We start from the raw sequence: 15,989 nt of genomic DNA, 5'->3' as shown, positions 1-15,989 counted from the left end.
AGTTTCCCTCTTGACACTGCTTTAAATGTGTCCCAGAGATTCTGGTACATTGTGTCTTTTGTTCTCATTGGTTTTAAAGAACATCTTTATCTCTGCCTTCATTTCATTATTTACCCAGTAGTCATTCAGAAGCAGGTTGTTCAGTTTCCATGTAGTTGTGCGTTTTTGAGTTTCTTAATCCTGAATTCTAATTTGATTGCACTGTAGTCTGAGAGACTGTTGTTTATTATGATTTCCATTCTTTTGCATTTACTGAGGAGTGATTTACTTCCAATTATGTGGTCAGTTTTAGAGTAAATGCGATGTGGTACTGAGAATAATGTGTATTCTATTGATTTGGTCTAGAGAGTTCTGTAGATGTCTGTTAGGTCCACTTGGTCCAGAGCTGAGTTCAAGTCCTGGATATCCTTGATAATTTGCTGTCTCATTGATGTAATATTGACAGTGGGATGTTGTCATCTCCCACTATTATTGTGTGGGACTCTAAGTTTCTTTGTAGGTCTCTAAGAACTTGTTTTATGAATCTGGGTGCTTTTGTATTGGGTGCATATATATTTAGGATTGTTAGCTCTTGTTGCATTGATCCCTTTATTATTATGTAATAATATAATTGTCTCTTTCGATATTTATTGGTTTAAAGTCTGTTTTATCAGAGACTAGGACTGCAAACCACCCCCTCCACCTTTTTTTTTTTTTTTTTTTTGCTTTCCATTTGCTTGGTAAATATTCCTCCCTCCTTTTATTTTGAGTCTTTGTGCATCTTTGCGTGTGAGATGGGTCTCCTGAATACAGCACATCGATGGGTCTTGAATCTATCCAATTGGACAGTCTGTGTCTTTTAATTTGGGTGTTTACATTGGGAATTAGCCTGTATAAATTTAAGGTTAATATTGTTATGTGTGAGTTTGATCCTGTCATTATGATGCTAGCTGGTTATTTTGCCCACCAGTTGATGCAGTTTCTTCATAGTGCTGATGATCTTTACAATTTGGTATGTTTTTGCAGTGGCTGGTACCAGTTGTTCCTTTCCATGTTTAGTGCTTTCTTCAGGAGCTCTTGTAAGGCCAGCCTGGTGGTGACAGAATCTCTCAGCATTTGCTTGTCTATAAAGGATTTTATTTCTCCTTTGCTTATGAAGCTTAGTTTGGCTGGATATAAAATTCTGGGTTGGAAATTCTTTTAAGATGTTGAATATTGGCCCCCATTCTCAAACTCCTAGGCTCAGGCAGTCCTATTGTCTTGGCCTGTTTAAGTGCTAGGTTTATAAACGTGGGTCAGTCACTGTGATTGGCCCAATCTGAACTAAACTATTTTTCAAGTGACACATCATCTGGTATTAATTGATCACTTACCAGGATGAAGGATGGTGTGCTTTATGCAAATGTGTATTTAACCATAAAATCTTTTACACAACCTATTTATGAGGTAATAGGTTCCACAATTAAAATAATGGATTAAAAATAATGATGTCAATTATGTGGTAAAAGAATTCCTGGAAACTGATATATTTAACCCTGAGAAGAAGAGACCTTGAAATTTCTAGCTTGAATAATTGGATTCGTTGTGAGAATATTAATAAAAAATAGCAATATCGGGATGATCCAAGATGGCTGAATAGGAACAGCTCTGGAGTGCAGCTCCCAGTAAGAACACAGAGGGTGAGTGATCACCGCATTTCCAAATGAGATTTTACTACCCACAGACCAGGAGATTCCCGGGCAGAAAACTGCCACAAGTTTCCAGCTCGGCTGTTTGCAGCAGATCTCTGCACAAAAACACAAATCTGGGTGGCCGTTTCAACTAGCATGGAACGCCTGGGAGACAGAGTCACCCATTCATCTGAAAAGAAGGGAGCTCAAACAGAGAGCCAGTTGATCTGGCTTGGCAGGTCCCACCCTCACAAAGACCAGCAATCTGAAACGCTCTGGATTAAGAGTCTCACAGCAAGCACAACTGGACCCAGGACGATCCAGCTCTGTGGGGGAAGGGCGTCCGCCATTACTGAGGCAGTTCTAACTATACCTCTATAAACAAAACTGCAAGGAAGTTCACACAGCAGTTGGGCAGAGCTTAGCCCACAGCAGCTCAGCAACACCTCTGCTGGCAGACTGTGACTAGGCTACCTCCTCACTGGTCAGGGCATCTCTGAAAAAAGGCAGCAGCACATCAGGAACTTATATAAATAAGGCCTACCTTTCCAGGACAGAGGACCTGGGAGAAAAAGGCGGTTATGAGTTCCATTGCAGCAGACTTAAACATACCTGCCCAGTAGCTCTGAATGGAACAATGGAGTTCACAGCTTAGCACTTGAACTTCTATAAGGGACAGACTGTCTCCTCAAGCAGCTCCTGAACCCCCGTATGTCCAAACAGACACCTTATAAAGGAGAGCCCAGGCAGACATCTGGCGGGTACCCTTCTGGGACAAAGATAGCAGAAGAAGAAACTGGCAGCAGCCCTTACTGTTCTGCAGCCAACACAGGTGATCCCCAGGCAAGCAGGGTCTGGAGTGGACCTCCAGCAGTCCTACAGCAGAGGGGCCTTACTGTTAGAAGGAAAACTAAAAAATAGAAATAACTTCATTGTCAACAAAAAGGACATCCACTCAGAGATGCCATCCAAGAATCACCAACTACAAAGACCACAAGTGGATAGATCCACAAAGATGAGAAGAAACCAGCACAAAAAGGAGGAAAACACCCAAAACCAGAATGTCTCTCCTCTTCCAAGGGATTACAACTCCTCACCAGCAAGGGAACAAGGCTAGATGGAGAATGAGTGATGAATTGTCAGAAACAGGCTTCAGAAAGTGGGAAATAACAAACTTCTCTGAGCTAGAAGAACATGCTCTAACCCAATGCAAAGAAACTAAGAACCTTGAAAAAAGATTTCATGAAATGCTAATGAGAATAAACAGCTCAGAGAAGAATATAAATGAATTGATGGAGCTGAAAAACACAGCACGAGAACGTTGTGAAGCATATGCAAGTTTAAATAGCTGAATTGACCAAGCAGAAGAAAGGATATCAAAGATTGTAGATCAACTCAGTGAAATAAAACAAGAAGGCAAGATTAGAGAAAAATAGCTGAATTGACCAAGCAGAAGAAAGGATATCAAAGATTGTAGATCAACTCAGTGAAATAAAACAAGAAGGCAAGATTAGAGAAAAAAGAGTGAAAAGAAATGAACAAAGCCTCCAAGAAATATGGGATTATGTGAAAAGACCTAATCTACATTTGATAGGTGTACCTGAATGTGACAGAGAGAATGAATCCAAGCTGGAATACACTCTTCAGGATATTATCCAAGAGAACTTCCCCAACCTAGTAAGGCAGGCCAATATTCAAGTCCAGGAAATACAGAGAACACCACAAAGATATTCCTCAAGAAGAGCAATCCCAAGGCACATAATCATCAGATTCACCAGGGTTGAAATAAGGAAAAAATCCTAAGGGCAGCCAGAGAGAGAGGTTTGGTTACCCACAAAGGAAAGCCCATCAGACTCACAGTGGATCTCTCAGCAGAAACCCTACAAGCCAGAAGAGAGTGCGGGCCAATATTCAACATCCTTAAAGAAAAGAACTTTCAACCCAGAATTTCATATCCAGCCAAACTAAGCTTCATAAGCGAAGGAGAAATAAAATCCTTTATGAACAAGCAATTACTCAGAGATTTCATCACCACCAGGCCTGCCTTACAAGAGCTCCTGAAAGAAGCACTAAACATAGAAAGGAACAACCAGTACCAGCCACTCCAAAAACGTACCAAATGGTAAAGAGCATCGGCACAATGAAGAAACTGCATTAACTTACGGGCTAATACCCAGAATCTACAAAGAAATAAAACAGATTTACAAGAAAATAACAAACAATCCCATTCAAAAGTGGGCAAAGGACATGAACAGACAGTTTTCAAAAGAAGACATATATGAGGCCAACAAACATATGAAAAAATGCTGATCACTGGTCATTAAAGAAATGCAGATCAAAACCACACTGAGATACCATCTCACACTAGTTAGAATGGCAATCATTAAAAAATCGGGAGACAACAGATGCTGGAGAGGGTATGTAGAAATACGAACACTTTTACACTGTTGGTGGGACAGTGTAAATTAGTTCAACCATTGTGGAAGACAGTGTGGCAATTCTGAAGGACCTAGAAATAGAAATTCCATTTGGCTCATCAATCCCATTACTGAGTATATATCCAAAGGATTATAAATCGTCCTATGTTAAGGACACATGCACACATATGTTCATTGCAGCACTGTTTACAGTAGCGAAGACTTGGAAACAACCCAAATGCCCATCGATAACAGACTGGACAGGGAAAATGTGGCACATATACACCATGGAATACTATGCAGCCATAAAAAATGATGAGTGTGTGTCATTTGTAGGGATATGGATGAATCTGGAAACCATCATTCTCAGCAAACTGACACAAAAATAGAAAATCAAACACCGCATTTTCTCACTCATAGGCGGGTGTGAACAATGAGAACACATGGATGCAGGGAGGGGAACATCACTCACTGGGGACAGACTGTTTTGGGGGACTTAGGGGAAGGACAGTCAGGGGTAGGGAGGTTGGGGAGGAATTACATGAGGAGAAATGCCAGATAAAGGTGAGGGGCTTGGAGGCAAACGTCATTGCCATGTATGTATCTATACGGTAGTCCTGCATGTTCTGCACATGTGCAATAAAATATATTTTTTAAAAACATTGATATCAGGAAAATGGGAAAATTTTGGAGGAATAATAATGAGGTTTGTTTCAGGTAGCAGTTCTCAAGGGGGGATGGGACGGGGACATATTAAAATGTGAAGATGATGAAGTGTTCATATTAGAAAATTGAAAAATCCTGTTTTCAGTGAAACGAGTTTGAGATTTTGGTGGAATAGTAAAATAGATGTGACTAGTGGTCAAGTGACAGTGCAGATTATTTATTACTGTCTGAGCCCAGTCATGCTGGACTCTGAATTAGGTGCCTGGATACTTTGTCTTACAAGCATCAGCATAGAGCTGACATTATCCCAGAGTTCCTGATCTCAAACGGTTTAGGCAACTTTTATTTAAACCTGAGTCTTTTATGCCAGAACCCTCCTTTTTTATTCCTGGCTGCTCGGGAATATTGGAATAATATGTAAACTGTGCATTTATTTATAGAAGTAACTGGCTTATATGTGATTTTAACTTTACCCCTACTTTATCTATCACACAAAAGTAGTTACCTTTTTAAAAAAAACCTGTATGACATGACAGATGTAGTTTCCCTTCGGCTTAAGCTGCTGACAACACTGTACATGGGAATAGATTTAAGACTTTCAAATGTCTGTTAATTTTCCCTATGCTTTTAAACTGTAACAGTTTAGAGGAAACAAAATATCAATGGGGCATTACTTAAAATATTGCCCCTAATTCTGATGACTTATATTCCTTTTATGTAATCCACAAATGTCTAGTGAAAGCGTAGAATTTGTACCACACTATGCTTAAACTTCCAGGTAAGACAAGTTCCAGGCTCTGACTAGACTTACCTTTGTCTCTCCTAAGTCATCAGAGTAGTTATCAGAATTGTTTTTAATTAATAAGTTACATATTTGCCTATAGGAATAAAATTATGTGTGTCACTGGGTATATCTTGATTGATAATAGTGTCTTCAGGGAGTTAATTGCTTTAAATTATTAACCAAAGTAGAGTTTGTTGAACTCAATACAAATTTGAAAGGAATAGCTTTAAAAAAAAATGAAGGATTTCCCCCATAAACACAGAAATTATATAAACAGTTTGTAAGGCCTTTCTAGACCCATGAATTTTAGATAACGAGAGAGTGATAGGCCAATAGGCCATTTCAGAGTAGTGCCAGGGAAAGTTTAGGTTGTTTTTTAGTGTATCTGTGTGTGTTTGTCTGTCCAGTTAAATTCTCCAACTCCTGATATTTTCATTATTCATTGTCCCATAGATACGAAACGTGGAAACAAATCAGTGTCTAGATAACATGGCCAGAAAAGAGAATGAAAAAGTTGGAATTTTTAATTGCCATGGTATGGGGGGTAATCAGGTGAGTATCTCAGTAAACTCTTAAAAGAGATAATTTTCAGATTTGTTTTTACTTTGCCTTTTGTATTTCATGACATTGTTCAGGAAATATTTTCCTTCCTTTAAGAGAAAATAATAAAGACTTTTAGGTGAAGGAAGCTTTCAATCCAGTGTTTTTTTTTTTTAATGAAACATTTGTGAAAGGCCCATTGTAAGAACTGTATTTACATTGCTGAGCACAAAATTTATCTTTCCCTTTTTATTCAAACAGATGACAACCCTTGACAATACATTCAGTGTATAGAGAGCTTAAGGTCATTTTTACTTCACCTCGTAAGCAAGAAAATTAGTAACATAATGTCAACATAAATTAGTGGTAGCTTTTCTGAGTCACTGTGTCCTTCATTACTTTAATAAAGTACAGAAATCATGTACCTTGAAGTACTTGTATTTCCCTGATAGATAATTGGGTATTTAAAATGGTGGCTAATTTGGTTTTTTCTGTTTATATGAGTGCATTTTTTATTTCCAGGTTTTCTCTTACACTGCCAACAAAGAAATTAGAACAGATGACCTTTGCTTGGATGTCTCCAAACTTAATGGCCCAGTTACAATGCTCAAATGCCACCACCTAAAAGGCAACCAACTGTGGGAATATGATCCAGTGGTAAGTTATGCAGTCGCCCATAGGAATAAAATTGTGTGTGTCACTGGGTATGTTTGTATACTTTATAGCTGAAGGAATGAATTCTTGTGGACTTTGAATATGGATCAAATTTTCTTATACTATTGAATATTGACAGGTAGGAAATATTGACAGGTAGGAAAAATGAGTAAAATAAACATGTTTTAATATCCCTAATAATTAAATTTTAGTCTTAAAAAATTACAGTTGCCGCCAATCCCTGGGACCTTGTTTACTGAGTAGCCACCGTTCCTTCTCTATGTCTTCAAGTTCTATAGTCTAGCTTGGAAGAAATGAGGCAGAAAGTAGGCTTTTAAAATTACTTAATTGAACACTTAAGTGAAAGGTAAGTTTTAATTAATGAAGTTCTCTGGCTTGTGATGATTTCTTAGTGACATATGTAACAGAACCTTCCACATTTGTCTTTCCTTTTGTCTAGAACCTTTTTCTCCAATAGGCTAACATGGAGGTACTTAAAAGCATCTGTGGTAAACCTCTTTCCACGTATCTGCCTAATTTTTTAACTTGTGCTTTTGCCTTGTCATTCTGGAACCAGCACTAACGTAATGTAATATTTCTTTCTCTGGTTCTTTTTAATTTGGCTTACCTTCTCTAAGGCATTTAGTGCCACTAAGCAGATGATTTTTTTTTTTTTTTTTTTTTTTTTGGAAACAGGGTCTTGCTCTGTCACCCAGGCTAGAGTACAGTGCTGCAACCACAGCTCACACAACCTCCACCTCCCAGGCTCAAGCTCTCCTCCCACCTCAGCCTCCAGCTATCCTACTGCCTCAGCCTCCAGAAGAGCTGGGACCACAGGCATATACCATCATGCCCAGCTAATTTTTGTAATTTTGTGGAGACGGAGTTTCACCATGTTGTCCAGGCTGGGCTTGAACTCTTGGACTCAAGCGATCCACCCACCTCACCCTTCCAAAGGCTGGGATTACAGGCATGAGCCATCATGTTTGGCCTGATATTTTTTCTGTTTCTTTTTTTGAGACGAAGCCTTGCTCTTGTTGCCCAGGCTGGAGTGCAGTGGCACAATCTCAGCTACTGCAACTTCCACCTCCCGGGTTCAAGCGATTCTCCTGCCTCAACCTCTTGAGTAGCTGGGATTACAGGTGCCCACCACCATGCCTGGCTAATTTTTGTGCTTTTAGTAGAGACGAGGTTTTGCCATGTTGGCCAGACTGATCTCAAACTCCTGACCTCAGGTGATCCTCCTGCCTCGGCCTCCCAAAGTGATAGGATTATAGGCATGAGCCATTGCACCCGGCCTGGCCTGATATTTTTATATTCTCTTATCCTTTCAGCATACGATGCACTACTGTTTAGATTCTTCTCTTAGTTTGCTTTTTGTTCCTTTTGTTGGCCAGGCGCTCTCTCTCCTTCTTCATCCTTAAATGGAGACGTTGTCCAAAGTTACGACATTGGCTGTCTTTCCTTCTATACTGTGTCGTACACCAACCATGTTCTACTTTGTCGGTATACTGTTCCATGAACATACTCTGTACTTTCCAAATTTATATCTAACACTCTTCCTTCTGTCTAACAAACCTTACCCATTCTTAAGAACCCAGCTTTGACATCACTTCCAGGAATCCTAGCCTGAAATTAATAACTCTGTCAATCCTAATTACAGTAATCTCTGACCTCTACAAATCTGTACTTCTTTGTAGTTATCTATCTAGCAGTCTTTTCTCCACTATTAGATTGTTAGATCCTAGAGGACAGAGATCATCTTTTGTAAATCCTGGGTCTTTCACAATATCAGACTATAGAAAAAATAATATTACCTATAATAATAGCTCAGTTAATATGGCCATTGGAAATGGCCTGAATGTTCTGTTTCAGGGTTTCCCATGGTATGTGCTACTGCCATTTTGTGTGTGACCACCGCATGCATTGCAGGGTGTGTAGCATCTCTGGCTTCAGATAGTACATGCGAGTGGTACACCATAGCCATTGTGACAATCACAAAATTTTTAAAGTGAAAAAGCCTCTGGAAAATGACAGTATATTAACTAGGCAATATTTATTAAAATCTATTTATGACAGCTAAAACAAATAGGGATTTGTTTTTATTACATAAGTCTAGAGGTAAGTAAATTCAGTGGCATAGTGATTATAACATTGTTGTAATGTTCTTAGCTTTTCCTTGTGGCCACAAGATGGCTACTACAGCTCTGACTGTCACATCCCAACTCCAAGCAGAAAGAAAGGGGAAGGGGAATGGTACTCTACCACATGTGTTGCTCTTTATTAGCAAAGCAAAAGCTTTTTCTGGAACCCCATTAGCAGGCTGTACCTATGTCTTATGGACCAGAACTTCATCCCATAGTGACCCCCAGCTGCAGAGGAAGCTGGGAAAGCAAGTTTTGGTTTTCTACTCATTAGAGTGTGAGATAGTCAAGAGATACATGGATTGGGAAGGACTGTTGGCTAGCCAATCTACACACTCTACCACAACAGTATTCCACAAGTAAATGTTTGATAAGACAGGTAAGAAGCTGGAGATAGTTTAGAGAACTTAGAGCCATTTACAAGTGTAAAGTTTTAAAACTTCTAGATAACTTTGCAAGGTTTTTTCCCTCTGAGATAAAACGTTAATGCCACAGGTTGATTTCTCCCAGAAGCAGACTACAAGATACAGTTGAACATTAAGGATGTTTATTAGGGAGCACTTTTGGGGTTAAAACCTGTTAAAGGAGTACATTTTTTTCCCTGGGCAGAGGGAGAAGTTGAATTGTGTTGCAGCTCCAACAGCCTGAGCAGACTGCAGGGGAAGCACTGGAGGAGAACAGCCCATCAGAATCGTCCTGCCTCCATCCATTGAAAACTTAAAAGTATAGAAAAATATCAGAATACTTAAGTCAGTAATCTGTAATCTAAACCCAAAATCATGAACATTTAGGTTTCAAAGGAACCTAGAAATTATACCCAGTATACTTTTTATACAAGTAGAAATGGAAGCTCAGAATGGAAATTAATTGCCCAAGGTCCCAGAGCAGGTAAATAGTATGACTAGATCTCAAATCTATAATTCTCGATTCTTAATCCAGGTTTCTTTGCACAGTACCATGCTATTTTTGATTAATAGTTTTGAGTCTTACTTATATTACATATTACATAAAATTTATAAGGCACTGTGCTCTTTTGCTTTGACTACTTGTATCTGTCTTTTTTGTAATAAAATGCAGATTTTAGACCTAGTCGCATCTAGAGATTAGGAGGTGGAAGGCCAGGCGCGGTGACTCAAGCCTGTAATCCCAGCACTTTCGGAGGCCGAGGCGGGTGGATCACGAGGTCAAGAGATCGAGACCATCCTGGTCAACATGGTGAAACCCCGTCTCTACTAAAAATACAAAAATTAGCTGGGCATGGTGGCACGTGCCTGTAATCCCAGCTACTCAGGAGGCTGAGGCAGGAGAATTGCCTGAACCCAGGAGGCAGAGGTTGCGGTGAGCCGAGATCGTGCCATTGCACTCTATCCCGGGTAGCAAGAGCGAAACTCCATCTCGAAAAAAAAAAAAAAGAGATTAGGAGGTGGGCAAATTATTTTCTTCTATGATGCAGGTAGACTTTACTCAATCATTAATTATAGCTTTTATCCTCCTCTTAAAGGTTACAGTTAAATGTTTTTCACTTGCTTGTCCTGTTGCCTTAGTCCAGCTCCCTCTGGATGGAAACAAGCTGGTGTTGCCTGGGTCCTCTGAGGAGTGCTGTGATGGCAGCTCCCTACCCTGCAGGGTTCCAAGCCACGAGACTTTATGCCTGCTGTCAGCAGCCAGAGTTGTATCTGGAACAGGGTTCTCCATCAGAGTCCAGGCCTCCTGGGGGTGCTGCTCACCTCCCAAGCTATGGGGATTCTGTCTTGATGTTGAACAGTTAAATACTCAGCACAGAGCAATAACCTGTATCTTTGTGATGGGTCTATTTTAATGATTTTAAGTGAAATAAACATTTTTAGAAATCAGGTTGAGAGAGACCAAGTCTCCCAACTAAATTTTTTGTTGTGCTTAGTTGGGGATTTTTTGTTTTTAGTAATAGTGACCATGGGCCTGCTGAGGGAGGCCACTGGGTAAGCTTTGGGGGAACTCCTGGAGTTTGAGAGGTTCTGTTCCTGTGGTCTTTCCTGAGACTGAAGGCATTGGCAGCAATGTGCACGCTGAGCTGCAGCATTGTGGCTGCTGGATGTGTCCATGACTGCTCAGGACATTGCTTGGATGTTGTGTTTTCCAATAATAAGCATTAGTCTTTGAATGCAGATTACCATTGTATGTAAATGTATTTGCTGATAAATGGTACGATTACATTTACGTACAATGGGAAAGGGAGCACTTTATGTACATTATCTCAGTGTTTCCTTATAAAAACCCATGAGGTATTTTTGTCCTCTCTTTAAAGATAAGGAAACTGGGTCTCAAAGAGTTTAAGTTTCTGCTCAGAAGCATATAGTTGATATGTGACCAATCTGGAAATCACCCCAGGAATGTCTAACTGCAAAGGCCCTCTTCTCAACTAATAAACTACACAAAGTCTGTATTTAAAAAAAATATATATATATATCCCACAGCCGTGCTGTCTTCCAGGTTCTAGTCTTACGTTTGCAAGTGTTAAAGAGAGAATCCTGAACCTAAAGACAGTGTCGATATTGACACCTGCAAAGGTAGACTGTCACCTGCCAGGTCCTACTTTGACCACACACAGCATAATGAATGACTGATAGCCCAAGTAATTGTAAACAAGTATTAGATTTTAAGTTCTAATAGGTGCAAAAGAGGCCTCATGAAAATGAAATATTTCAGATAAAAGAACTACATTAAAATAGAGCCATGAGTAAAATAGTCAGATAACTGTATGTTAAACATTTTACATTTCCTTAATATACATTTGTAGATTAATGCTTAATGCAAATTCCTGTATACAGCTACTTTAAAGTCCTTAACATGACCAGAGCAAATGATCACAATCATTGGTGTGGATCAGCGTAACCATCTGTCTGTTAATTCTTATCTGCCCTGCCCTTTCAAATTTATCCTATTAACATGTTGCAGCATCAAATCTAGAACTTAAATAAGTAGATGAAATATATGGCTATGTCTACTAACCATTTATTAAGAATCTCCTTTGTAGGTGAGGCACTATGTACTTTATCTTCATTATCTGTGTACTGTCCCAAAATCTGCTCAAAATATGTAATGTGATCCTGATTTTTAAAAGGAGAAACTTCAAGTTACCCAGGCTGGGAACTCAACTCCACATTCCTGTGCTTTTCTTTCTGTACCACATCATCTCCTTTAACCACCAGGATAGCCTCTGGGTTTGCTATGGACATAGGCGTAAGACTGATTGTACTAAATCTCAGCTGTCCCAACATTCTTACAATTTTGATTTATCAGAAAGACCTGAGTTTCTAAAAACTTGAGCTTTGGAATCAGAATTAGCTTTAACAGACTTATCACAGAGAAATGAAACAATTTTGAAATAGCTGTTTGAAAATAGGTTGAGAATCCTGAATTAGGAACCACTAATCTGGTCTTTTTTGGTTGTTTAGGAAACTGAAGCACAAAAAAAGAGAAACTTCTCATAGTGCTACAGAGCTTATGCCAGAATTAGGACTTAGAATTTAGGTCATCTTGCTGCAAGTCAAGTGCATCCTATTGGACCCCAGTGTCTTTCCTCCTCCCTCATACCTCTTTATCTATCTAATCTATCACCTTCATTTTCTCCATTGTCTTTTAAATAATGTATATTACAAAAACAACAACAATAATACCTTTTCTACAGAGGAATTTAATATAATCACCAAAACTGATGCTTGAGGTATTTTGTTTTCTTCCACTCTCCTATTAAGATTTTTTTTTCTGTTATTTTCAGAAATTAACCCTGCAGCATGTGAACAGTAATCAGTGCCTGGATAAAGCCACCGAAGAGGATAGCCAGGTGCCCAGCATTAGAGACTGCAATGGAAGTCGGTCCCAGCAGTGGCTTCTTCGAAATGTCACCCTGCCAGAAATATTCTGAGACCAAATTTACAAAAAAATGAAAAAAATAAGGATTGACTGGGCTACCTCAGCATACATTTCTGCCACATTCTTAAGTAGCAAAAAAGGAAAAGTGCTTTCCTTCTCTGCAGGATGTAAGGTTTATCAGCCATTAAAACTTAAACTTCTCTAGCTTTTCACTAGCTGTGAACCAGCCTTCCTGTCCACTGACATGAAACTGCATAGTAATGAGGCTGTGCACACTGATGTTTACAAGATTGAAAGAGTCTTTCTCCGAAACTCATGCTAAAGAATATTGAGACAATGAAAAAAATCAACAAAATATGCTTTCTGGAGAACTGTACCTTTTATGGTTTGCTTGCACATCAGTTATTTCTGCTGAATGTGCTGTCATAATGAAGAGATTTCCAAGATTTTCTTTCCTGATTAGAACTGGTAGCCAGTATATTAAATATTGATATTGAAATAAATGAACTGGAACCAGATGCAGAACCATGAAAAGATTTTTACAACAACAGCAACAAACTATATTAAACAGGGTTTAAAGAAAATTAAAACAGAACTATGAGAAGTACAATTTGTTATAGTATAGTATCAAATTTCTATATAGATTTTATACCTCAGTGGGGAAAAGTAACTGATTCCTATGACATTCATTTTGTTTTCATCTGTGATAGTCATGGATGCTTTTATTTTCCTTGGGGTGCTGAAATTGAGCTGAAAAAAAAAAACAGACTCTGAATATAGTTTTAATTTCTCTCTACAGTTTTTTTTGTTTGGTTGGTTTCTGGGCTGAAATTTGGAATTGTGATTTTTAATTGCCTTCAGAATTTAACATAATGTTCGGTCTCAACTGAACAAGTGTTTCAGTTGCTCTTGGGTCAACTGGCTTACAGATTTATGAGTGCACATACACACACACAAATTTCTTATCATATTTTCAACTTCTTGACCCACGTGATTATGCTTAATACCCAAGATTCATACTACTGTACCACAGATTTGTTTTCACAGCAATAAATCTTCAGTTATTTGTTTATGATTCCACTTAACAGAAGGCCTGCAGAAGTGATTTATTATTTGGGTATTTGGAGATAATATATTTGATGGTTTTTTTGGAAAACCTTTTTCACTCCATACTCAGATATGCTTCATTGTCAAGTGCATATTTAGATTATTGAATTGTAATGTTTACCTGCTGCTTTTTTTAAGAATAAAATTTGACTGAAAATGTTTAATTGGCATTTTTTAATGACTTAGCCAAAGAAGTGCAGCTGTTATTCCATATTAATAGGCTTGCATTTCTTTTCTAAATTTTATTGGGCTAAATCAGTTTTATTTTTCTGATTTTTAATACCACAGAAACACCTGTGTGTCAATTAAGTTGTCAATTAAAAAGTAATTTTGTGATCTCACAGAGGGAATCTCATTAAGACATTTTTCCTGATCTGTAGAGCAGTCTGTTGGCAAAAATACATATATTTTCTTTCATATCTGTAAAATTACATTTAATGGAATTCTTTTCTTTTGATTATCAAGGACTTTCAGTGCAGGCAGTGCTATTTCTTGTGCCTAAGAATGTTTCCGAAAGTCACATAATTAATTATACTTGCCAAGTTGAGTGTACACAGAGTTTCTCATATCCTGTTCAAGTTAATCAACATCAAGCACATGGGGATGCTTTACGGTGAGGCTATAGTACAAAATGCATAAACCACGTCCCCAGGAAATTTGAAAGGAAGCAGGTGCTAGATGGATTTTTTTTTTCCTTTTCCATGAGCTGTGTTAATTCTATCTCCAGTAGGCCTAATGCTTGAATAAGCAAGATGTCTAATCAATAAATTATTTTCATGCTCAGAATTTCAGGTTTTTATACTCCAGCATTGCTTGGTCTTATTTCTTATTGTATGAAAGCCTAACAGCAATGTGATTTAAGGTTTTATTTTGTTTTTTAAGTGGGGGATGTAAGTGATTTAATTCATGGGTACTTTTAGAACCTGACAGATAATCCTATTGCCTTTATTTTTCTAATTAAAGAATTCCTAAATACTTTGAAAATACAAAATATTCCTGAATAGTTGTGACTTACATTGGTTTTATTTGAAGTTAGAGTGGATCCTGGTTTATCATAATTATTTGTAATTAGGCAGATGCTTATCACTCTATTATAAATCAAATTGGGAAGAAAAGAATGAAAAAACAATTGCTGGGTATTGGCTCATACCTACAATTCCAGCATTTTGGGAAGCTGAGACTGTAGGACCACTTGAGGCCAGGAGTTTGAGGTTGCAGTGAGCTATGATGGTGCCACTACACTCCAGACTGGGCAACAGAGAAGAGACCATGTCTCTTAAAAAAAAAAAAAAAAGAAAATGAAGGATAAAAAAATGGGATTATTATTTAATCAGTGAAGAATTCATAAATGTGACAAGGATAATTTGAATCTCTCAAATCTATTCACCCCTCCCCAGTCCCAGTCTTTTTTTAACATGTCTCTCTGTCCTAATTGGCATTCTTGAGAAATAGTGCTGCCACTGAACATTGGGAATATTCATCTATTCTGCAGATGGAAGACATCATGTCCTCATTGCCCCCATTCTACATTTAGCTGGAAAACAGAGGTTCCTCTTTGTAAGGATTTGATGTTCTTCTCATCCTTCCAAGAAGTATACCAAGAGCAAATTTGCCTGTTCTTCAAAGGAAAAAGAAACTTCGAAGACGGTGTTTCTGAGATCATAACTATGAGAGGTTGTATACAAAGAATGATTACCTTTTTAGGCCATTTGGAAAATTACATCTGTTTCTAATTAGATGACATTTTCTCCATTCTCTGATTTCTTGAAAACTGCCAAGCATTTGCTTGACAATCTAACAGAACTGATAATTTTGCAGAATATCAGACAAATACCTGAATTCAGTTGTTTGTCTATACCCTAGCAACAAACACTTGAAAATTCAACATTAAAATATGCCATTTATACTGGCATCAAAGAAGTCAAACTTCTAATTAAGAAGAAAGTTAACAAACGATGTGCAAGACCTCTACTCTGAAAACTACAAAACAGTGCTGGAAAAATTATAGAGCACCACAATAAAAGATATTCTGTGCTCATGGGTTGAAAGACTACATAATGGTAAGATAGCAGTTCCCCACAAATTGATATCTAAATTCAATGGAATAAAAACCCCACGAGGCTATCTTGTAGAAATTGGCAAATATATATATGAAAATGCAGCATACCCAAAATAG

At 38.2% G+C, this 15,989-nt stretch overlaps 1 protein-coding gene across 4 annotated transcripts in view; it reads left to right on the top strand.

The window, feature by feature from the left end:
- GALNT1 (polypeptide N-acetylgalactosaminyltransferase 1) overlaps window positions 1–15,112 on the top strand; it is a 131,443-nt gene extending 116,331 nt beyond the window's left edge. For all 4 annotated transcript variants that reach the window (XM_074383579.1, XM_003924730.4, XM_074383577.1 and 1 more), the window contains exons 10-12: window positions 5,970–6,068; window positions 6,579–6,713; window positions 12,612–15,112. In XM_074383579.1, coding sequence (XP_074239680.1) covers window positions 5,970–6,068; window positions 6,579–6,713; window positions 12,612–12,758 — 381 coding nt within the window. In that variant the 3' untranslated portion in view covers window positions 12,759–15,112. The remainder of the gene's footprint in view (window positions 1–5,969; window positions 6,069–6,578; window positions 6,714–12,611) is intronic.
- Window positions 15,113–15,989: the final 877 nt, after the last annotated feature.

The sequence above is a fragment of the Saimiri boliviensis genome, chromosome 13 (genome assembly GCF_048565385.1).
Source record: "Saimiri boliviensis isolate mSaiBol1 chromosome 13, mSaiBol1.pri, whole genome shotgun sequence".
In the NCBI taxonomy this organism is placed as follows: Eukaryota; Metazoa; Chordata; class Mammalia; order Primates; family Cebidae; genus Saimiri; species Saimiri boliviensis.
The sequence above is the reverse complement of the archived record's forward strand: the minus strand, read 5'-3'. Positions and strand labels throughout refer to the sequence as shown.